Below are 24,975 nucleotides of genomic sequence, written 5' to 3'. Positions count from 1 at the left end.
CTTTTTATGGGCATACTTGCACTACTTCATAGCTTCATCTAAAAGCAATCTGGGGATGGTGCTAGGAGAGGGCATAAAGGGAGGTCGACAGGAACCTTGTTGACATGAAGTCTTTAAATTGACATTGCCCATGTTAATGAAGTCAGGTTTGATTCCAATCTAAAGGAGGTTGCTTAGTGAACACTCGAATGAGGTTGGCTAGTACTCTAACCTTTTAAAGTGGTGGGTTATTGTCCTTTACCCAAGCCCACTAAACATAACATGAAGGTTAGAGCACATTAGTAAACATTATGAAGATGTATGGGTGTGTTTGTCGCTTGTCTACTCTTATAAAGATATGAGGAGTGTTGCTTATGGCATGTCATTAGATATACTGGTGCTAGGTCAGATGAAATATAGAGAGTATCATGGGCATAGAAGAGAACATAAAAGATGTGTGTGTGTGTGTGTGTGCACGCGAGAGAGAGAGAGAGAGAGAGAGAGAGAGAGAGAGAGAGAGAGAGAGATGCTTTTTACTTTGTAGCGACAATGCAGTAAGGCTAATCCAACTATTGAACCCAGACACCCAGAGCCTCAACCACTAAGACCCAGGTACAAATCATGGTGGAGTAGGATGGAGACGTAGATTAGAGAGTATGCGAACCATACAACTTTACAAGTAGAGAAATTTTCAGCTTGGTGAGTTGAGGGCCTGGGGGCTTGAGGCAAGTTTTGAATGCATGGGTCTGTCGGGGTCTTGGTATTGTTTTTGTTCTTTGGTTAGTTATGGAGCAAAGAGCCCACACTTGAGGTGGCCCCAAATATATAAGAGAGTTCTCCATGAGTTGTCTGGTAAGTGTAAGAGCCAGTCCCCATGCTCTGGTTCTCATAATTTGATTGGAGATTTTGATCAACTTTGGATCTTACAACTAGCGGTGTGGATTTCTAAGGCTTGCATCTAGAGATGATCATCCACTCTAAGGGGTGCTCAAGCACTCATAAGCTCCTACTTTGGGAGTTTCACTCCATTTTGGAGGCATGGATTAAATGTGTAGCGGGAGTTTTGCTGCATCTTTAGAGCTCGTGAGGAAAAATTGTTCCCATTAGCAAGAACTTTGCTTCATCTGTGACCCATCATGAGGCTTGGATTATCGCACTTGACGATATTGAGCTTTGGTTCTCCATTGTAGGGGGAGGTTGGGTTCACACCATTCGACAGTGACACAAAAGATTTGTGTCCGGCCCGTGGTGGGGAGGCCGCGCACTTCATGGCGAACTTCTGTAAACCGCGACATGATAAGCCCGTTCTATCTCCGCCAACCACACTACACCAATCACACATTGGTGTCATAAATTAGCAACCTGGTGACCACCGGCCAGGTGTAAACCGGGCGGGCATCCTCGAATTCTATTTGCACCGCGATGGGCGGGCGGACGGGGGGTGTGAACGGACATTCACCGATAAAAGTTTAAAGGTGGAGGTGCTAACCAGGGGTAGAAAGTTAGATTTTTTGAGAAGTCGGTGCGGCTCATCTTTCCTCTTCATCCTTCCTTCGCGAGCCCTTTCTTACCGCTCTGCTATGGCGACCGCAGCAGGTAAGAATTTCTGGCAGCGTTTGTTGCCATCTCCCCACATTCTGTCTCCCTTCCTTTTGGAATTTTCTTCTGTCATCCTTATCACGGCCGTTTGCCTCCCCATTTTGTCGTTTTGATGAGTAGTTTTTTGTTACCTGCCCGCGTTATTGAATTTGGATCGGTCTTCTGGCAGTTGGGTTCAAATCGCGTGAAGACCACAGGAAACAATTAGAGTTAGAGGAGGCTCGGAAGGCTGGACTTGCACCGGCGGAACTCGACGAAGATGGGAAAGAAATCAATCCCCATATTCCGCAGTATATGTCCTCTGCGCCATGGTACCTCAACGCCGAAAGACCGGTATGCAAACAGGAGATGCACGATTCTTGATCTATTGAGAAATAGCACGCTAAGGGCCCCAATAACGAACATCAACAGCCAAATCATTGCATCTCTTTGAAACCTGGCTTTAGAAATGTATAATTTGATGACCTAGTTTACGACTTCACAGCATAAAATCGCTGACACACGCCTGAATTTCAACTGTGCAGAGTTTGAAGCATCAGAGAAAATGGAAATCAGATCCAAACTATACAAAAGCTTGGTACGATAGAGGTACTAAAGTTTTCCAGGCTGAAAAGTACAGGAAGGGTGCCTGCGGAAAGTGAGTTCTCCTCGCATGTACCTCAGTCCTTTATTCCTTTTCTATTTCCTATGGGGAAGGGCATATGTAGCTGAGATTACGTGATGTATACTGTCTTCATGTCAGCCATATTGGTTGCATTACATTTGAGTTTGTTGGTCATCTTTCTGTTCACACATACTGGAACTTAAAGAGGATAAGTATAATAGACTTTGTTCTCTTTTGTAATGCTATTCTCACTGTTTTATTGCTCAGTTGTGGAGCCATGACACATGATACCAAATCATGCATGGAAAGGCCTCGTAAGGTTGGGGCTAAATGGACAAATAAGCACATCGCAGCGGATGAGAAAATTGAGTCTTTTGAGCTGGATTATGATGGTAAACGCGATCGCTGGAATGGTTATGATCCTGCAACTTATGGCCATGTCATTGATTCCTATGAAGCAAGGGATGAAGCTAGGAGAAAGTATCAAAAGGAGCAACAGTTAAAGAAACTGGAGGAAAGAAACAATGGTAAAGGTGTGGAGGGTGAAGAGGAGAGTGAGGAAGAAGAGGACGAAGATCTTGAAGTTGATGAGGCTAAAGTTGATGAGAGTAAACAGATGGATTTTGCCAAAGTGGAAAAACGTGTCCGAACAACTGGAGGAGGAAGCACAGGAACGGTCAGGTACCTTATTCATGTATCGATTTTCTTTCCCTTCTGCTGCTCATTTGCCATCTGTTGTTCTCATGTCGTCAATTTATTTGCATCAGGAATTTGCGTATCCGGGAAGACACTGCCAAATATCTTCTGAACCTGGATGTTAATTCTGCGTATTATGATCCGAAGACAAGATCTATGCGAGAAGATCCTCTTCCTGACAGTGATCCAAACGATAAATTCTACTGTGTAAGTGGGTCGCACTATGCCCTTTTTTTGGGAGATGACACAGGCACATACACGTGACCGATAGAAAAGTTTTTCTTTTTTTGTGTGGGGAAAACTGAATGTGTGTCTTATAGACCAGATTTATAGCTGTGGTTGAAGTGGATCTTGCAATACCAATAAGATATATATATATATATATATATATAGATAGAGAGAGAGAGAGAGAGAGAGAGAGAGAGAGAGAGAGAGAGAGTATTAAAGTCCTCTTGAGACCCTTGAGGAGCTGTGCCACTCTAACTATTAACAAATAGTGATCTTATTACATCCCGTAAAGTAAAATACTATAGACTTACTATGTAGTTAGTACTTGATGCGCTCGCTTGTGTGCCAGTCCAAGTATCTTGTTGCGGTGTTCCTAAAACTTCTTTTAGACGACTCCCTAGCTTTGTAGCTGGCTTTAACAGAATTTTCAGGTTGCCTCTGTCGTCATCATATCTATCTCTGATGTCAGCATAGGCCTGGCATCTTAGGAGTACATGCTGCTCATTTTCCACCCCAAGGTGTGGCAGATTTTACATATCCTTTCTTCTCTTGGGACTCTAGGTCTTGCCCATCTTCTTTTCTCCACTTCTAGATCATGTGAACTGGTTCTCTATTTGCATATGAGATGCCTTTTAAACATTTAAATGTCTTCCCCAAGGTATTTTGGCACCCCGTAGCTGTCCATTGGATTAATTTCTTATTTGTAGAACTGCATTTTGAACCTTGGGTCTTTGCCGTAATTTTTCTAGCATCTTCTTAGTCACTAATTCCCTGATCGCATATGCATCCTCTGGTATATTGGCAGCTGTTATACCCCATAATTCCATCCATTTCATCCCATCTCGGTGCCATCCTGTGGTTTGTGTAGCTTCCATTGCCTGGTGCTGTATCCTGTTGGCATCCATCTTCTCAACTTTGGAGAGAGAGAGAGAGAGAGAGAGAGAGAGAGAGAGAGAGACCCTTCGCTGAGTTCTGTGCTGAAATAAAAAGAGCTCAATGGCTCAAGCGAAATCAAGTACAAAAATATATCATATAATATCATATGCTATCTACTGTTTGGAGCAGGCTGAGAACTAGAACTGGAGCTGGAAACTCAGAAACTGAAACCTGGCACTGTGGTAGCCCGTCTATGAGCGGTGAAAATGTCTGGACTGTCTGGCTGTCTCATGCTGTGGTGTTGGAGGGGGGCATGGTCTCCTCGATCTTTGAACCCGTTGAGCTATGTTCAGAGTGACCCCTCGTCTCAGGTGGTCCCCTCTGAGGAAAGCTGTGATAGGGCGAACCTAAAACGAGTGTGCTTTGGGCGCTCTTTGTGTCGTGGATTTCCTCTGTAATCCTCTCTCGGTAATCCAGACTGCCCGCATAGTAGCTAGCTCCTCCTCCTCTACCCCACTGTGTTTTGGAGCTGACTCAAATGCATTAAAAATCTGTGATACAGCTGTGTGGTCAGCCTCTGCATCCTGTGGTGTGATCGCCTCTTGTTGCTCTTTGATCTGTCGTAGTAGGGTCTCCCTGTGTCGGTGCATCTCAAGCAGATAGAGCCCAATGCAGACTTGGTCATGGAATGGATCAATCGTGATAGTGGGCCGAAGCCACTCCCATCCTAATAGAGACAGTGGTAATCATCCCCGGATCTCGTAGTAGGCTGGGCAGGTGCAAAGAAAGTGTTCCTCTGTCTCAACCACTCTTGCATAGCGTGCAAGTCCGTTGCTCTCTAGGTATAAATGCTGCTCTTTCTGTCTCAATCCTCAGCTCATGGGATGAAACCCGCATCTGCCCAATGGCGATCCTCAATGCATGTGAGACTCTTCTGTCCTTGAGATATATGTAATGAAGGTGGGAAAAAGATGGATTTTAAGGGGGAAATAGATGGGAGAATAGTAGGGGAAATGTGGGAACTGTGGGGGACTATATAAGTCAACCCAAAAGGATTGTAAGGGGCTATTGATTTGACGTCTAATCCACTTCTCCTTGCTTCCTTCATCACTTGTGTACTTCCAGTCTTGTTCTCTCTACTTCCCTCCCCTATTCCTTCTCTATCTCCCCCTGCCTTCCGTGGCTTTCTCTCACTTCCCCATTCACCTTCACTACATTGGTATCAGAGCACCCCAGCACGGGGATCAGTCGGATAGCCAGGGTGATTTTCCTGACCCACACAGGGGATTTATGGCTGATGGCCGTCGCACTTATGATGTTGGTTCTATGCATGCACCCTAGCATGGGGATTATGTTGATTTTGGTGATGCCTTGCCCGTGCCGCCGAGCACTTCTCTTATTGATTCCAGGCCTCCATTTGGCTCGCATATTTCATTGGCTGAGCCGTCCATTTTGGGCCGGCCCATTGGCACATTTTTGCCAACGGCGAGCATGCCTGGATTGGGTGTTGGGTTTCAGGGCAGTTGGGAGAGGGGCCAGTCCTCTTCTCAACCTTTTTCTATGCCACCCACCCACCGAGATGTTTATGGCAGGCAGACTCAGCAGGGATTGCATGCTTCGATGACACCTCCTGTTAATACATTCAGTCAGACTCAGCCTGCGTATCAGGGAGGTAATGCTTTCAGTCAGACGCACTTTATGCATCAGGGGAGTGGTTCTCCTAACCAGCATGATGCTGGAAGTGGGCAGCATGCAAACATGGATGATATGCTTTCAGATGCCTTACGTTCATATAGGGCTTTGCCTGAGGATGTTCGTAATGAGATGCCCTTTTCACAGTATGTGAGCTTCAAGCATGAGTATGCTGGTAGTCACTATAGGAATAACGCAGCCAAAGATGTGAAAGATAAAATCTATGTGCATAAGTTTAAGGGTGACACTCGCACTCCCAATGAGTTGGAGGAGTGGCTCACGAAGCTTGAAGATTATTTCCGCTTTTACTCTAAGAATGATGAGGAGAGGATCATTTTTGCTGGCATGCATTTACAGGATTATGCACATACATGGTGGCGTTACATGCGAGAGTCACCTCAGAAGCCTACCACCTGGAAACAGTTCAAGGAGCTTATGGTCACGACCTTCGTCTCGGCCCTGATCCTTGAACAGTACCTTGATGAATTCTATGCACTGTCACAGACAGGTACGGTCCAGGAGTACTTGCAGCGTTTTTGGAGACTTTCTTTGTTTGTACAGGATATTTCTGAGAAAGGGAAGTTGCTGCGTTTTATACAAGGCTTAGATCCCTCTCTAGCTGCTGATGTGAGAGCTCACAATCCTCCAACCATTGAGCGAGCAGCCCAGCTTGCTGAGGTGTTTGAGCCAAAATATGCTGGCAAGTACAAGCATGTGTCACATAGCTTCTATGGTACTGCTTATGATGCTGACAGGAAGACAAATTCTGCTGATTGGATTGATAAGAAACCAGCAGCTGCTTCCTTCCCACGATATCCAACGGTTTCTGGAAGTAAGATGCCATATGCAAAGCCATACAGGCCCATGGATGCAAAGACAGGTGTCAAAACCAGTGCTGGTTTTGGCAAATCAGAAGTTAAACAACATTCCAGAGCCATAATGGACAGTAGGAAGAAGGCAAATTTATGCTTTAGGTGTGGAGAGAAATGGACACGTGAGCACCGAGATGTGTGCAAAATGAAGAATGTCAGCTCAGCCAAACTCAGCATGATAATTGAATTATCTGATGATGATGAAGTGGCTGATGTAGCAGACCCCCATGATATCTCTCATGAGGAATTGACAGGAGCTCATGATGCAGATGAGTCCCCTGACACAGATGCCACAAAGGGGACTGTTTTTCCTTTTGATCCGGGTGCGGCTATTGAGCAAACCTCTCATGTGAAGCATGAGATTGATATTCAGCCTACATGTAGCAGGAAAGGCCGTAAGCCAACACTCTCTGTGTTGGAGCATCAACCTACAATGCCTTTTCATGTCAGAGGTGATGCTAATGGTAATGTTCTTGTGGATGATGAACAGATTTATTGGGATGCCCACATGCCTTGATGGGTGCCAAAAGTGCTGACACAATCAGGTTGAAGGGAATGATTAATGGCAGATCTGTCCATGTATTGGTAGACAGTGGTTGCACTCACAGTTTCATTAATTGTAGAACATTGCAAAGATTGGGATTAGTTGCTACAGAGATAGACCATGGTCTGAAAGTGGAGATCGCGAATGGACAGCACATGATCAGCAGACATTGATGCCAGGATGCCAGGATGCCAGGATCAAGTTTTCTGATCATTATGAGTTTGCAGGTGATCTTTTGGCATTGGATATGGGACCCATAGATGCTGTCCTGGGTTGTGATTGGCTGAAATCCTTGGGGAAAATTAGTATAGATTTGAATGCTTTATCTCTTGAGTTTTGCCACAAGGGTAGAACTGTTACATTGCAGGGCATTGTGAATCAGAAATTACAGGTCATTTCAGCAAGGCAGCTAGCTAGGGAGCTCAAGAACGAAAGTGCCATTTATGCATTGAATGTCTCTGTACCTCAGGAGGGTGGTATTCCCCATGTGGATAATTGTGAAATGCAGAAATTGCTCTTAGAATTTGGGGATGTGTTTGCTGATATGCCATCTCAGTTGCCCCCAAAAAGAGATGTTGATCATGCCATAGTTCTGGAACATGGCAGTAAACCAATAAACAAGGCCCCGTATCGACTTTCTAAGGTTGAACGGGAAGAAGTGGCAACACAGGTGCAGGATTTACTTGAGAAGAACTTCATTGATCATAGCACCTCGCCTTTTGCATCTCCAGTACTCTTGGTGAAGAAGAAGGATGGCTCTTTTCGTATGTGCATTGATTACAGAGAATTGAATAAGACCACCATTAAGAACAGGTTTCCTATTCCCAGGATTGATGACCTGCTGGATGAACTCAAGGGTGCTTAGTATTTCACGAAGATTGATTTGAGGTCAGGTTACCATCAGATCAGGATGAAAGAGGGTGATGAGCATAAGACTGCCTTTCGTACAGAAAGAGGATTATATGAGTTCAAGGTGATGCCTTTTGGTTTGACTAATGCACCAGCCACCTTCCAGGCACTCATGAACAAGATCTTACACCACCTTCTTTTCAAATGTGTGCTGGTATTTTTCGATGACATTCTCATTTATAGTAAGGATGCACAGGAACACATTGACCATGTCCGACAAGTGCTAGAAATCTTGAGGATGCATCAGCTTTATGCCAAGGCCAGCAAGTGCACATTTATGGCAGAGGAGGTTGAATATCTTGGTCATGTTGTAAGCAGGCACGGAATCAGGGTAGACCCAGCTAAGGTGAAATGCATTAAAGAGTGGCTGCAGCCACAAAATACCACGCAGCTCAGAGGTTTCTTGGGTCTTGCTTCTTTTTACAGGAGATTCATTAGGCACTTCGCCAAAAGGGCTGCCCCTCTCACTGATTTGCTGAAAAAGGATGCCTTCCAATGGTCAGAAGCAGCACAACTCAGCTTTGATAACCTCAAGGATGCCCTTAGCAATGCACCTGTATTGGTGTGCCCTGATTTCTCACGGTCTTTCATTATTGAGACGGATGCCAGTGGCAAAGGTTTAGGGGCTGTCCTAAGACAAGAGCATGGTGTGATTGCTTTTGAGAGCAGGAAGTTTAATGCCAGGGAAATGAATTATCATGTTTATGATCAAGAGATGCTGGCAATCTTGCATGCTTTTGCAAAATGGCACCACTACCTGTACGGTAGCAAGATTAAGGTCAAAACGGATCACAGGACACTTAAGTACTTCTTAACGCAGACTAATTTATCCATGAAGCAGAAGAGATGGCTGGCTGCAGTTCAGTCCTATGATTTTGACATTGAATATAGAAAGGGGAAAGAGAATGTGGTTGCTGATGCCTTGTCCAGGATGTGGTCATGCAAACTGTCTGCCATTTCCACGCTTCATCAGGAGTGGATACTTGGGATTCAGGAGGAATACATGCAAAATTCTGATGCAGCCCCTATTTTTGTGGAGTTACAGAGTCCGTCCAGCCAAGGACATGTTCGATTTCAGCTCTGCAACGGACTGTTATGGTGCAGGGACAGAATTTATCTTGTGCGAGACTCCAAGTACAGGTTGATGGTATTACAGGAAATGCACTCATCCCCTATGTCAGGGCATACGGGTATCACAAAAACATATGAAAAAAAGGAGAGCTTTATTTGGGATGGTTTGTGGCGAGATGTGGTTAAGTTTGTCAGTGAATGTTTGCCCTGCCAACAAAATAAAGTGGACAGCTGGTTACCCGCAGGCCTTTTGCAACCGCTACCCATTCCTGAAGGCAAATGGACTCACATTGCCATGGACTTCATTACAGGCTTGCCTTCTACAGATAAGGGTTGGGATAGCATATTTGTGGTGGTTGACAGGATGACTAAGCAGGCCCATTTCATATCGACTAGGACTCGGTACTCCGCTTCACAGGTTGCCTGGCAATTCATTGAGTATGTGTTCAAGCGCCTTGGTTCTCCTCAGGAGATTGTCAGTGACAGGGATGCTAAATTTATGGGTCACTTTTGGCAGGAGTTATTCACTGCAGTTGGTACTTCCCTTGCGCCTAGTACTGCTTATCATCCACAGACGGATGGACAATCAGAGAGGGTGAACAAGTGGTTGGAGGAGTATCTAAGGCATTACTGTCATGACACGCAGAAGTCTTGGGACAAATGGTTACCATTGGCTGAATTTTGCTACAACAGCACCAAACACCTCTCTATTGGCATGAGTCCATTTGAGGTATGTATGGATGCAAAGTGGGAATGCCTTCCAGGGTTGCAGACTTGGCTGTGAAAAATCAGCAAGCAAGGAATGATTTGGAGAGTATGGATGCCCTTCTGCAGTTGGCTAAGAGGAATATGCAGGATGCCCAAGCCAAGCAGAAGAAGTATGCGGATGAACAAAGGAGGTACTTATCTTTTGAAGAAGGGGATTATGTGCATTTACGTCTCCATAAGAATCGATATTCCTCGCTGAAAGGTAATACCAACACAAAGCTTGCCCACAGGTATTATGGCCCCTACAAAATCATCCGCAAAGTTGGGCAGGTAGCATATCAGTTGGAACTACCCAGTACCTCCAAGATCCATAATGTTTTCCATGTATCCTTGCTGAAACCACATGTCGGATAGCATGTCCAGGTTCTTCCTGAGTTGCCTCCTATGGATGAAGAGGGCCACATAATCTATGTGCCGGAGCAAATCAAGGGCTTTAGAGATCATGTACTCAGGAACAAAGCCTACACAGAATACCTCATCAAATGGAAAGGTTTAACGGAAGATGAGAATTCTTGGCAACCTGAGAGCATTGTGCAGGACTACCCCTATCTCCTACAGAGCTGATCAGTTTCTGTTGTATCCTTCTCATCCAGGGCAGCCTCTTGGAAATTTTGAGGGCAAAATTCTTTGGGAAGGGATGGCTGTAATGAAGGTGGGAAAAAGATGGATTTTAAGGGGGAAATAGATGGGAGAATAGTAGGGGAAATGTGGGAACTGTGCGGGACTATATAAGTCAACCCAAAAGGATTGTAAGGGGCTATTGATTTGACGTCTAATCCACTTCTCCTTGCTTCCTTCATCACTTGTGTACTTCCAGTCTTGTTCTCTCTACTTTCCTCCCCTATTCCTTCTCTATCTCCCCCTGCCTTCCGTGGCTTTCTCTCACTTCCCCATTCACCTTCACTACAATATAGGGGTCTGACGATGAATCCCTCCCCTGAGACATTCAGGAAAGGGTCGCGGTAAAACTGTGTCTTGCTGGGAAGCTCTTGATCTCCCCCCCAAGCCCGAGACATGTGGAGATGGAGAAGATCTAACCGTATGATACGATTAATCTCATCTCGTAGGATCGACTCAAGGGTGCATTCAAACTATACTGAAAGAGGGGAGCCTGTCCATGTGAATCTAGTGTTTGGCAAACCATGTGGATATACGTGCATACCATATGTCCACCCCACCCTCAGCTAGTTGTCTGGATGACCCCAGAGCTAGCCTCAGTAGTCTCCAATGAGATAAGTCCCAGACTCTATGGATGAAAGTCATTGTCTGAAAGATGGCATCAATCTGTAGTGGTGTCATGGCAAACTCTGCTTGTACTATCTCATGCGGGATTGAGGGCTTGCACCGAATTATCCTAGATCCCATGGTCACCTGTAGCTGCTCAAATCTCTTCCACATTGCTATCGGTAGATCACATCCCAGGGTGTTGTATACATGGCAGTCGATGGCACTAGTGTATCGAAAAGCCAGCACTTCGTCGGTGGATCGTGAAAGTGTGCCTGAAACACTCTCTCCAATCGGGCCATAGCACCCCGTCCCCCCGTGAGTCGTGCTTGGGCTGCATGTCATGGTGAAAAGGGTTCTTGTGAAGACTGCTCCCAAATATGTGTAGGACGGCACTATCTCCATTGGCTCAGCTCAATAAGTGAAATTGAGTCGTCGGATTACTGCATGTGAGGTGTAAAAGACTATAACCTTGGTCTTCCCAAGGTTGACTGTCAAGTCTCTTTACAGAACACCTCTAGGGCCTCCAAGTGTCTTTGCAGCCCCTAGTTGAGGATGAGATAAGGACTATGCCATCATTGTATAGCAATATCTGTACCATGAGATCGACCAGTAGTGATCCTTCGCCTCCTAGGCGGTCTATGAAAGAGGTGATCTCATCAATGTACAGCTCGAAGAGAGTCGGTGAGAGGGGGCAACCTTGCTTCACTATGATCGTACTCTCGTCCCAATCCAATAGGCCACCTAGGGCACGAACTCTGCCTCTGATTGACTCATATAGGCTCAGCACCCCTCATATCAGTGTGTTTGGAATCTGCATCTCTTGTAGCCTCCTGATCATGCGGGATCATGGGATAGTGTCAAAAGCCTTCCGAAAGTCTACTGAGCATGTGTAGACTTTTTGGTGTCTAGACCTCACCTCCTCAATGATAGCCCTCAGAGTGAAGATGTGATCTAGGATAGAGTGTTGTCTCCGAAATCCTGCTTGTCCTAGTGCCTGTTGCTCCCGAGCCTCTGTATGACTGCTGAGTTCCCTATCTAGAACTGATCCACAAATCTTGGTCCCATAGGGTCCCCGGCTTTGTGTATCGGCACAATAGTGGTGGTACTCCAAGAAGGTGGAAAACCGTGAGAGCTTGGTTGAACATCTGTGATAGGATCGGGGCTAGGACCTCCTGTCCATGTGCAAAATGCTCAGCCCAAAGGCCCTCGTGGTCCTGCGCTCTCCGATTGTGTAGACGTTGAAGTGCAGCCCGTACATTCTGTGTGGTGAATAGATGACGAGTGTTGGGCCTAGGCGTGGAGGACAGGTTCCGGCGGTGTTTGCATCTGGGCATCATAGAGGGAGCAGGGTCAGAGATGGGGATAGGTGGCTTCCCCTTTGATAGAAATCTCCATCCAGTGGTCGGGTCTCCTCTTCGGAACGATCTGACAATCTCATCCATCCTATGTGTGAGGAAAGCCCGTCTCTTACGACGCGTCAGTCGTCAATAGATCCTCTGTGCCTCAGGGGCGTTAGATGACTCAAGGCCTGTTGCTGTGTGAAGTTGGCTCTTGCCTCTCTGCATTCGTCATCGAACCAAGGGTTCTGAGGCATCTTGCTATCCTTGGCCCGACCGGATTGGGCCGTGGGAAAAAATCCAATAGCAGCGTCCTGTACCACTGAGACAAGGGTGTCGGAGGCGTTGGTGAGGTCTATGTCATCTCCAAGTAGAGCCGGGAGCTCCCTGGCTAGATGGCTCATGCACACTGGGTCAAGAGCATGGTCAAAGTGGATCTGAGTGCGTGGGGGGAGCTCTCCTTGTGGCTGGCATGGTGGTGGAGATATGGAAGGCCAAGTATGAGTGGTCAGCTCCGAGTGGGGGGGGGGGGGGGGGTATGGCGAATAAGTGTATCCGTGAGTCCACTGTACTAGATCCACCACCATGTGGGAAGCAAGTGAGTCTCCCAGAAGATGGCCGTCTGTGAAGGCCATTAAAGATGATCAGGTCGTGGATTTCCCCCAGCTCAAGAAGATGTTGTCCATATCTTGTGGGGCATTTGCAGAATGCCTTACTCTCCCAAGCTCAGCTGCATCTAGTTCTGGGACTATGTGTGGGTCTCTGTCATCATTTGAGAAGTCAAGTAGGCCCACCTGTCTATTTCCTGTCCGTGCATTGAAGTCCCCCAGCAGGAGGGTGTCTCCCTGTCTGGAAAACTCCTTGATGTCATCATGGATCGTCTCATATGGGCTGTGTCCAAGAAACCACCTGGATCGGACCAGAGGGTGCCATTACAGTTCCATACTGCCATTTTCAGTCCACTATGTGCACTCATCCCGTGGGCCCCTGACACCGTTACAATTCACCTTCCTCTCTTTCTGCTCTTTCTGCCCTTTCTCGAATGATCACTCTGCCATCTCTGTATGCAGCCCATTTCCCTTCCTGTCTTGTTGCCATCGCTTTCACCATTCCCTTCCTGTGATGTTCTTGCTGTAGGAGGGTGAGATCATCATCCAAAAAAGTCCTGGTGCCTTGTAGAGCTGCCCTCATGCTCATCAGTGTGGATCTGTCCTCCTTGGTCCGGAATTTTAATATCAGTGGCCTGCTTGGTGCATCTGCTTTAACTACCCTCCAGGCTGTCTCGCAAGTTAGGATGACCCCCAATTTAGTGAAGAGTATGTGGACGTCTGCTATTGGAGTGTCCTGTCAGAAATTGACCAACAGAGGGTACACACAGCAGAAGACTGATAGAATAGCGTAGGAGCTCACACAGTGTGGTGTCGGATGTGGAATCACAAACTTCTTAATCACATAGATGTGCAGACTCATCAATAGACTATGAATCAGCCAGATATAGAAACCACCAAAATAATATATTTCTGTCCAAAGCTATGGACACTATACAAAAGAGATAGATCCAGAGTCCCACCAATGGTGTGGTCCTCTGATCTTACCACAAGGTACTTTTACCATCTGCCGGCTATCTCTAGACCCGAGCCTGCGTGCTCCACCTCGAGCATCTGTAGACTCTCTGTCCAGAATGATCTTCTCCACCTTACTGCCTGGGTACAGCCTAGGTGGGCAGCCTCCTGTCAGCTAGGTCTGCAGCTTCAGGGTCTCTTTCTCCTCCTGACTATAGGCCCAAAGGTAGCCCTGCTGCTCCTCCTTCTACTGGTGGACTGGCTGCTCCAGAAGATGTTGAATGAGGGCCTGGAGGCCCTCTTTTTATAGGCCCCCAAGGGTTTGGCAAAAACTGACCAGGCAGGCTGCCTATGGCCGACCCAAACAGGACGACCAGGCCCTGCCCTGGTCTGCCTATATATGCCCGTGGGGCTCACTTTTCTAGGGCATTTGGCCCAACCTTCTAGGGCTTTAGCCCTCCTTTCAAGGCAGGGTCCCAGTTCTCCTTTGTCTGCCTATATAAGGCCTGGTTGGCTGGCCCCAACCAGCCCAACCAGCCCCTCCATGTGGCTGACACTCCTGCTGGTTCCCCCCACCATTAATGCGCTATGTGCTGGCCCTCTGTCCCGCCATCTGTGTGCCTCTTTTAGGGGCCTGTTTCAGCCGTACACACGTGCTTTGCTGCGCCTCTGCCAGGCTGTTGTGCTGCCCATGTGACAGCCCTTTTAGCCCTCTTCTTTTTGCTGTGAGGTGTTGCCCATGTGGCAACCCCCTCTCCAGCTTTTCCCTCTGGGAAAATGCCATAGGTCTCTCCCATGCTCTCCTCATATGAGGGCTTATAGATGGGGAGGTGACCTTAAGAACATGTACCCCATTGGCAAACCTCTAACAAGTACATTCAAGGATTTGCTGTCCCGTTTCTTGTCCTCCTCAAGGGCTTCTGAGATGATCTCTTTTTTGGGGGAAGATGTATCCTTCTTGACCACGTCCTTCCATTCTAGCATTTTGGCTTCACCTACACTGATTTGTTTCAACTCAGCATGCTTCCCTTGCATTGTGGCCTTGTACCCTTCTTGACCACGTCCTTCCATTCTATCGTCAATGGAATTTAACCAATCTCTTATATCGCTATAGGATAGGGATACACCATCACGAGATGACATTGTATTCTTATGGGGTGGAAATAGAGACAAATTGGAGAGACCCTTCCGCTCGGAATAGAACGGTGATTCATCGCATTTTGGCTTCACCTACGCTGATTTGTTGTTTCAACTCAGCATGCTGCCCTTGCATTGTGGCCTGCAAAGCTGCAATATCTTTTCTGAGGGTAGCATTCTCTGCTTTGAGCTCTTCCATTGCCTTGCATGTTTCTTGTGGCGTCCCATTCATGTCTTTTATCTGTTGTAGTTCACTCTCTAGTGCGTGCACTTTACCTTGGAGGCTGGTGGTGGCGGCTGTCCACTCTTTCTCCCATTCTTCCTTTCTGGATTTCTCCTTCCTCCACTCTTCTTGTATCTTGCTACCCTGTTTCTTCATTTCATTGAGTACTATCAACAAGTGTTTTCTCAGCCAATAAAGCCACATTTGTGGCTTCGAGATTCTCTTCCTTCTCAATGAGGGCTGTGCAGACCTTATGAAGGCTGATAAGAACACTTTCTGCAACTCTATCGGTTGTTGGTTGTTCCAGATGAGTAGGTTGCCATGGCAACATCTAGGGCTTTGTCACTATCTGTGACGTATTCCTTTCTCTATATCTAGACTTATGGATGGTTTGATGAATGGACACTTGTGGAAGGGTATACCCTTTCGACGGGACACTTCCTATGAGGCACAACCCTTCACAAGAGACATTCTATTGAAGAGACACTCCTATTGTAATGTACCCTCTCATCAAGGGTCACACCCTTCACAAGGGGTACACACCTCTTCATGCACATACACTTTGGAGTACACACCTTTTCATGTGTGACTCTTCACTCTCTATATAAGAGAGGCCCATTTGTATGGATGACACACTACAGCTACACTACAGACACTCAAGCAATACAATTATTCCTTGTTCTCTGCTATTTTAGTGTCCTTTCTGTTTCTTAGCACATTTTCTAAATATAGTAAATCTAGGATTTCTTATAGTGGTATTAGAGCAAATTTCGCTCTGGCCTGTAGGAAATGCCCCTCACCTTCTAGCGCCTATCTGATACATCTCTTACGCTAGAAGGATATTCGTGCACATTGTGCATGGAAGAGATGGAGAGAATGAGTAGCGCCTATCTGATACATCTCTTACGCTAGAAGGATATTCGTGCACATTGTGCATGGAAGAGATGGAGAGAATGAGCGTAAAAATTTTTAGCGCCAACCCTGCCTAAAGTCATCTATGGCCTCTCCATCTCCCTCACATCACGAGTTGATGTGAATGGACACGACAAAAATCGTGTCTTTTCATGTGCTTGGGCTGTCCCAAAACCAAGGGATGCACCTTTTCCACCATCGGACACACCTTTTGATGAAGAGTTTTCACTCCTCACCCAAGGGACACACCCCATCATGAAAAAAAGGACACACGTCTTCATGTGGGGACACCCCTTTTAAAAACAGGGTCACACCCCTTCATGAACAGGTACACCTATTCCAAGGGTCACACCCCTTTGAATAGGCACACCTTTTGGCACCAAGCACTTATAAAAAAAGGGTACCTAGAGGGGTTAAAAAAGAAAAACCTAGCCCCATACCTTAGGTCTAACCCTAGACTACCCAAGGGTCAAATAAACCCACCCTTTAATTTTTTGGGCAACCACCCAACATAGGCAGCCACTACTGAAAAAAGGGACGCACCTTTTGACGCCCGTATAGACTTTCGTCAAGCAGGCTCGCCTCCCTACGCAGCCCTCGTGCCCTGCTGGTTTGCTGCCCTGCCCCCTCGCCATATGCAGCACCTGCCCCTTGCCGGTTTGCTGCCCTGCCCCCTCACCATAAGCAGCCCCTGCCCCTCGCCGGTTTGCTGCCCTGCCCTTGCCAGTTTGCTGCCTTGGTTTCCTGCCAGGCCCTGCCATTGCTGCTGCAAAACAGCCCTTGGAAGCCCTCAGCCTGGTTCGCCAGCCCCCTATTGTGTTCAGATTGCACAACCAGCCCATTTCGGAGCTTTGGCATCGTGGGTCTTCTGTGTCACGTGCCCTCCTAGTGATTTGGACCACATCCTATACCTTCTGCGTGAGGCACCTCAGTTACATTACTTCCTCAGCATAGTCCAGGTTGTGTTCCACGAGACACGAAGATACCCAGAACCCGATATTCCTCAGGAGTTTGCTGTCCATCTTTGGAGAGATTTTTACCCCTCAGCTTCAGCATCTCCAGGGTACTCTCCACCTCCTTCAGCTCCCAGATATCCTCCTATACAGGTTGTACCTTCCCCAAGACAGTATTTACACTCTGAAGGCACTCCTTCTCCTGGATATCCTCCACTTTCGACAGCATCTCCTTATCCCTTCTCAGATCCGTGGACTCTGCAACCTACTCCTGTACTCTCACGAGCAGTAACACCCATTTCGGCATCACCAGTGTTACCTCAGACAGGACCTCCTTTACTAGATTTCCACGGCTGGTTCCATCCTTCTTCTCCTGTCCCCTCCAACATGAGCAACCTCAGGGATGTTGGAATGGTCACCTCCCCATCTGTAAGCCCCCATATGAGGAGAGCGTGGGGGAGGGAGACCTAGGGCAGAATATGTCCAGAGAAGAGAGAGAGGGGGGGCTGCCACATGGGCAGCACATAGGCTGTCATGTGGGCAGCCAGCTAAGGGAACACACCTGTAGTCAAGGTGGCTGCAACAGATGGCGCCAACAACAGGAGCAGATGGCGAGGCATTCAGCATCAGGATCTGGCCGGGAAGAGGTGAATCTGGAACAGCAGACATGGCGGGGTGTCCCTGGTAAAAGGCACGATGACATCAGCAATAGTACGGACGTGTACGGGAAGGACAAGGCGCCGGCAAAGGGCTGCAGCAAGGTGCAGTATAGTGGGGGTCTATGGGCAGGTCTATGGCTTGCAAGCAGGGCTGGCAGGTGGCAGGACAGCAGCAAAGGAGCTGGACCCTGCATGGAACAAAGGGCCAGCAAAGGGCCCTTATATAGGGCTGGTTGGGCTGAGCCAACCAGGTCGGTTGGGCCAGCCAACCCAGTCTGTCCAGTCGGCCCAGTCAGGGCAGACTGGTCGGTTTTCTACAGCAGGCCTCAGGGCCTATAAAAGGAGAGGCTCAGGCCTCATTTCATCATCCAGCCTAGCAGCACTTCAGGGAGCAGGAAGGAGCAGCAGAGCAGCAGCAGTTGGGCCTATGACCAGGAGGTGAACTGTGCTGAGGTGCTGCAGACTTAGCTCAGGGAGAGGCTGAACCTAGACTGTCTTCTAGGGCAGAAGGTTGCTGAGATCATCATCTGGAGCAGCAATTCCACCAGCAGAAGGAGCAGCAGCAGGGCTATCTTTGGGCCTACAGTCAAGAGGAGAAAGTAGTACCTTGTGCTGCAGACTTAGCTAACAGGAAGCTGCCCACCTAGACTGGTTTCCAGACAGCAAGGTGGAGAAGATCATTCTAGACGGAAAGTCTACTCACGCTCGAGGTGGAGCACGCGGACTCTAGTCTAGAGATAGTCAACAGATAGGAGGAGGACTTTTGTGGTAAGATCAGAGGACCACACCATTGGTGGGACTCTGGATCTGTCTCTTTTGTATTGTGTCCATAGTTGTGGACGGAAATATATTATTTGGTGGTTTCTCTATCTGGTTTGGTACATTGTCTATTGATGAGTCTGCACACCTATTGAATGCACATAAGTAAAGAAGTTTGTGATTCCACACCCACACCGCACACTGTGTGAGCTCCTGGGCATTATTTCCGTTGCGTGTACCCTCTGTTGGGTCTTTTCTAACAAGGGAGCAGCCTGAATCTTCTTCCATGAATGGTACAAACTAGAGCGCAGGTTCGTGCTTTTCTCACGGGGACCTCAGATATGTCGCAACGCTTGCGTGCAGCCTCTCCGAAAATAAGCGACTCAAGTCCAAAAAAGACCCCTGAAGTCAACTTACAAGGTGAAGCACTACTTCAACTTCAAATTTTCGAGCTTCAGGACATCATCTCCAACTTGGTCCAGAAAGTCCAACAACTCCAAGATTCTCGCAGTATTACACATACAGAAGATGACGTGATGCAACCAGACGACTATGTGGACTCATTACCACTAGAGGTAGAAAACACTGAATTCCGTGCCCTCTACCGTTTAATCCAGGCTTCCACAACTAAAAGACTTGACATCAAACTTCCGGAAGCCTACACTGGTCAACGCAATCGCCGAACAGTTGACCAATGGCTCGCAAAATTGGGCATGTACTTTGATATAGTTGACCTCTCTGAAGGCAAAAAGATTGCCTTGGCAGCCTCCCTCCTCAAGGATACAGCTTTCCTATGGTGGCAAAGATGCTTAAAGGACGGTAAAAGTGTGTTAACATGGGAACATTTTGAACACGTGCTCCGTAAGCAGTTCATACCTGCCAATGCGGACTTACTGTCTTCCTACATCTCTCAGTTTACCACATTGGTGCTGGAGATTGATGGTTTACTGAGGATGATCGCCTTCATGCTTTCATCTCAGGCCTAAATCCCTAGTTACGCATTGATGTCCTTAAAGCAAACATCACCACCACAGCTGGCGCTATTGCTTACGCAGAGCGCATTACAGATTTTCAAAACACAGGGAAGCAGAGTGCTCATCGAACACAGAACTCTACTATGACCAAAGGTGCTCGCCCTCAAGATAACCCCAGGTTTAAAAAACTCGGGTAATCAAGGTTAACGACAGTCTCAAGATCCCCATAAGTCTCAGAAATCATATGTTGGATTCCAACATAAGCACTCCTCCAAGGATCGTGCCTCTTCTTCTTCACAAAGTCATTACCGTCATCCCCAACATAAAGGTGCGGCCACTGACAAGAAGAACAACTCTAGCACAAAAGGACTTTGTATCATCTGTACAGGCGACCATAGATGGTTCGATTGTCCCAAGCGACCAAAGCAAAATTCCAATATGGAACCTAGCACTTCCCAAACAGAAGATGCTACCACATCACAAGACAAGAAAGGCAAAGCTGTTTGAATGGCAAATACCATCCACCTGAGCCTTGCCAGCAACCCCGAACCTTTCCTGGCCACTCTAGTACTTTGTGTCACTATCCTCATCGACAGTGGCTGCTCTCATAACTTCTTAGCTAGTTCTATGGTCGACAAACTTCGGTTGACCACCAATCCTAGTCTCATGGACTATCATATTGAACTCGCAAATGGAACTACCTTCTTGTGCAACACTAGGATCAAAAACTTGTCTTTTCGCATCCAACATTATACGGACAAGTTGAACTTCGACATCATGTCTCTTTCTCGGTACGATGTCATACTTGGACAACAGTGGCTCTACAACTACGATCCATTAATCAGTTTTCGCAATCATACTATCCAGTTTGTCCACCAGGGAAAACTTTTTGAGCTAACTGGTTCTAGGGACTTTCTTTCAACCCAGTTGCCTCTGCCCTACAAGTAAAGAAGTGGGTTCGTAAACGCCAAGTAAAGACTTCACTTCTGTTCGTTACGGCAGTGGAGGAGACACCAACAAAGGATCCTCCTGAATACCTCAACCAACCTTTTTTCCAGCCCTACCTGGATGTTTTTCCACAAGAATTGCCAAAGCAATTATCACCTCGATGACCATTGGATCACCAATCGAACTTATTCCCGGCAGTAATCCATCGTCGAAACCTCCTTATCGGGTTTCTTACACTTAAAATGAAGAAATCCAAAGACAGGTGATCGAACTACTCGACAAAGGTCACATTCGGTCCAGTCGCAGCCCTTTCGGATCTCCTGTACTACTTGTGGAAAAAAAGAATAAGTCAATGCGCCTCTGCATCGACTACCGAGTCCTCAAGAAGCTCACTATCAAAACCAAGTATCCATTGCCTCGCATCGATGACCTCTTTGATCAACTTCTGCATGCAACACAATTCTCAAAGATTGATCTTCGTTTAGGTTATCATCAAATTCGCATACGAGAAGGCGATGAGTATAAGACAGCTTTTCGAACAAAGTATGGACACTATGAATGTTTGGTCATGCCTTTTGGGTTAAACAATGCCCTGGCCACATTCATGACACTAATGAATGACATCTTTAGGCCTTTCCTCGATAAGTTTGTCGTCGTTTACCTCGATGACATTCTCGTTTTCAGCAGATCCCTACATGAGCACAAACAACATCTTCACCAAGTTTTTTGAAGTTCTCTGCGCAAATTCTCTCTACATCAACATTGAGAAGAGTGAGTTCTTCAAGACCCAACTTGAATATTTGGGACATGTTATTTTAGCTCAAGGCATCTCTGTGGATTCCAAGAAGGTCGAGGTAATCCGAAACTGGCCTACTCCTAAGAATGTTCATGATGTCTGCTCTCGGATTGGCAAACTTCTAGCATACAAAGGTCTATCAGTTTTCCGAAATCGCAGCTCCTATGTCCGAATTATTGAAAAGCACAGCAGTTTTTCAATGGCTTCCCGAAACAGAGTATAGTTTCCAACAACTCAAGCAAGCACTCACTACCACATCAGTTATGGCTATTGCTGACCCAAACCTTCCATTTGAGGTCATGACCGACGCTTCCGACATCGCTACAGGAGCAGTCTTGATGCAAGAAGGCAGAGTTATTGCTTTTGACAGCCATAAACATTCTGATATCCAAACCCGATACCCGGTTTATGATAAGGAGTTTCTTGCTGTTGTACATGCTTATCGCTCTTGGAAACATTATCTCATGGGAGCCGACTCGGTGGTCAAGACAGACCATCACTCTCTAAAGTATATCTTTACTCAGCCAGTCATGAACGCTCGACAAGCACGTTGGGTTGAGTTTCTGGCCAACTTTCACATGACCATTGAGTACATTCCAGGACTACGCGCAATGTAGTTGCAGATGCTCTCAGCAGGTTAACTCTAGCATCAGCTATGGTAATCTCTACATTATCTGTGGATGTTCCGAATTCATTCAAAGGGAAGTATTTCAATGATAAAGACTTCGGCACAGCAGTACAAGTTCTTTCAAAAGATCAACCTTCGACTAATAGAAGATTTTCTCATGCTATTCTTATACGGACGACCTTCTGTATTATCAAGATCGCGTCTGTGTACCACATGACAAGGATGTGCGACGTCTTTTGTTAAAAGAGCATCATGTCATTCCTTATGCTGCCCATCCAGGCATCAACAAGACTTATAGATTACTCAGTGCAACATACTACTGGCCTCAGATGAAAAGCGACGTCATCAAAATGGTTACATCTTGCTTATCTTGTGAACAAATGAAAGCAAGCCGACGACTTCCAGCAGGACTGCTTCAGCCTCTTCCAGTTCCAACTGAAAGGTGGGAAAGTATTTCCATGGATTTCATTACAACACTACCACGATCCTTTAGAGGTAACACTCAGATTATGATAATTGCTGATCGATTGTCCAAAATGGCACACTTTGTTGCTTGCAAAAGCAGTGCACAGGTTCCGGACATGGCCAAACTCTTCATGCAACACATCTTCCGACACCATAGATTGCCCAAGAATATCATATCCGACAGAGATCCTAAGTTTACCAGTCACTTTTAGATTTCGCTGTTCGAATCTTTGGGTACAACTCTACTGTTTAGTTCAGCCTACCACCCAGAATCAAATGGTCAGACTAAAAGAGTCAACCAAGTTCTGGAAGAAATGCTTCGACATTATTTTCAGTCACGCCTAGCAGCTTGGGAAGAGTATCTACCACTCCTTGAGTTTGCTTATAATAACTCTTTCCATAGTGCCATCAGCATGACTCTATTCCAAGTAGCTTATGGACACAGTCCGATTGTACCAACGAATTTTGTACTTCAACATCGAGTGGCCCGAGCCGATCAATTGGTTAAGAAATGCAAGACATTCTACTCCAAGTCAGCGATCATATGCGAAAAGCGCAAGAGCGGTATCAACGGTTTGCCATTAAACATAGACGTCACCTGGAATTTGACACTGGTGACATGGTGCTATTATTTGTAGCCCCACATCGCTCTCTATAAGACGGTTAAGTCTGTGTTTCCTAAGTTGTGAACAAGATACTATGGACCTTTCTGGATCATCAAGAAAAATTCACCTTTAAGTTACAAATTGGAATTACCACCATCATGGGGTAAAATCCATCCAACATTTCATATTTCTTGGCTAAAGACGTACATTCCAGGCGATGAAGCAGTTCCTCTTGCAGGTGATTATGTCCCAGAAAGCGAAGACGATTATGTTCTCCTTATTCCTGAGCGTATTTTGGACCATCGACAGCGAGAGAATCGACATCGACTATCACAGAATTCCTTGATCTTTGGCGAGATCTGGACGACTCCGACGCTACTTGGCAATCTGATGAAGACTTACAGTAGTACCCTGACATTTTACAGCAGTATTTTCAGAATTTACCGTGATATTTTCTACATCAGTTCATTATCTCCACCAGGGTCTTATTTTGACTGGGAGGGGATGTCACGATCTGTGACGTATTCCTTTCTCTATATCTAGACTTATGGATGGTTTGATGAATGGACACTTGTGGAAGGGTATGCCCTTTCGATGGGACACTTCCTATGAGGCACAGCCCTTCACAAGAGACATTCTATTGAAGAGACACTCCTATTGTAATGTACCCTCTCATCAAGGGTCACACCCTTCACAAGGGGTACACACCTCTTCATGCACATACACTTTGGAGTACACACCTTTTCATGTGTGACTCTTCACTCTCTATATAAGAGAGGCCCAATTGTATGGATGACACACTACAGCTACACTACAGACACTCAAGCAATACAATTATTCCTTGTTCTCTGCTATTTCAGTCTGCTTTCTATTCCTTAGCACATTTTCTAAATATAGTAAATCTAGGATTTGTTACAGGCTTGTTTCCCCCATTTGTCCTCCACACATCCTCGTGTAGGCATAGTTGCAATCCACTGTTTGCTGCCAGTTTGCAGAAATCTACAAGAAAGAAGAGATATCTCATATTTTTGCTGTCCCCGGGTGATTTCCAGGCCTGCTGGTATGTTTTCCCATCTCTCCTTGTTTGCCTCAGTGTTGCTTTGTAATTATTGACTGTTTGGGGTAGCCTCTTCTGCCTTTTCTTGCCTCAGCTGTCGATTTTCTTGATTTTTTTTGCCGGTCCTGGGCTGGTGACAGGGCTAGGAGGGGCTATAGGCAGCCTCTATGGGTGTTGGGTGGAGGTAAGAGCAGGTAGGGGGCCTGTTCAGCAGGCAATCTGATGAAGGGGGTGCTGCGACAGAGGGGGGAGGTGTTTTGCTGCTGTTAGGGGTTTGCTGCTGTTAGGTGTGGCTGAGGAGACCAGAGGCGCTGGAGGGGGTCGCGAAGCAGGCTGGAGAGGCTGGAGGGTGTCGTGAAGCAGGGGGGGGGCCTGCTAGCTGCTGGCCGAGAGAGAGAGAGAGAGAGAGAGAGAGAGAGAGAGAGAGAGAGAGGATTTGATTTTATTAATGTTGCTGCAGATCCAACAGGATCTACTGGACAGAAAATAAGGTTGCTTGATTGCATAAAAATTATGGGTAACAGACTACGATTTCAGATTAGGTGCTTGCATCCATAACCATTCTGGCCATGTCTAGGGCTGTTCTGCTATTATTCCATAAGCTCCTTTATGTATGATCCCAATGCTTTTGCTGTCCGAACTAGGCAGTTTTTTGAGTGTCAGGAGTCTCTATGTTGTGTTCCTGATTAGAATGCCTGATATACTATATACTGAAAGTATCTGGTGCTCATCCTTGATGTGCTGAGCCTTGATGTCTCCTCTCTGGCAGAATTTTCCTGAGGGAGGGAGGGAGGGAGGATTTGATTTTATTAATGTTGCTGCAGATCCAACAGGATCTACTGGACAGAAAATAAGATTGCTTGATTGCATAAAAATTATGGGTAACAGACTACGA

The 24,975-nt window shown here is 46.5% G+C and overlaps 1 protein-coding gene across 1 annotated transcript in view; it reads left to right on the top strand.

Moving 5' to 3' along the window:
- The first annotated feature begins 1,490 nt into the window (after positions 1-1,490).
- Positions 1,491-24,975, top strand: part of SMP1 (Pre-mRNA splicing Prp18-interacting factor) — a 53,128-nt gene continuing 29,643 nt past the window's right edge. Inside the window, exons 1-5 of the mRNA XM_087397522.1 lie at positions 1,491-1,575; positions 1,748-1,911; positions 2,103-2,215; positions 2,450-2,863; positions 2,950-3,085. Of these exons, the coding sequence (XP_087253648.1) occupies positions 1,560-1,575; positions 1,748-1,911; positions 2,103-2,215; positions 2,450-2,863; positions 2,950-3,085 (843 nt within the window). The 5' untranslated portion in view covers positions 1,491-1,559. The remainder of the gene's footprint in view (positions 1,576-1,747; positions 1,912-2,102; positions 2,216-2,449; positions 2,864-2,949; positions 3,086-24,975) is intronic.

The sequence above is a fragment of the Dipteris shenzhenensis genome, chromosome 26 (genome assembly GCF_047967505.1).
Source record: "Dipteris shenzhenensis isolate YYH24624 ecotype China chromosome 26, Dip_SZ_1.0, whole genome shotgun sequence".
NCBI classification, from domain to species: domain Eukaryota; kingdom Viridiplantae; phylum Streptophyta; class Polypodiopsida; order Gleicheniales; family Dipteridaceae; genus Dipteris; species Dipteris shenzhenensis.
This window is presented reverse-complemented; position numbering and strand designations above follow the sequence as displayed.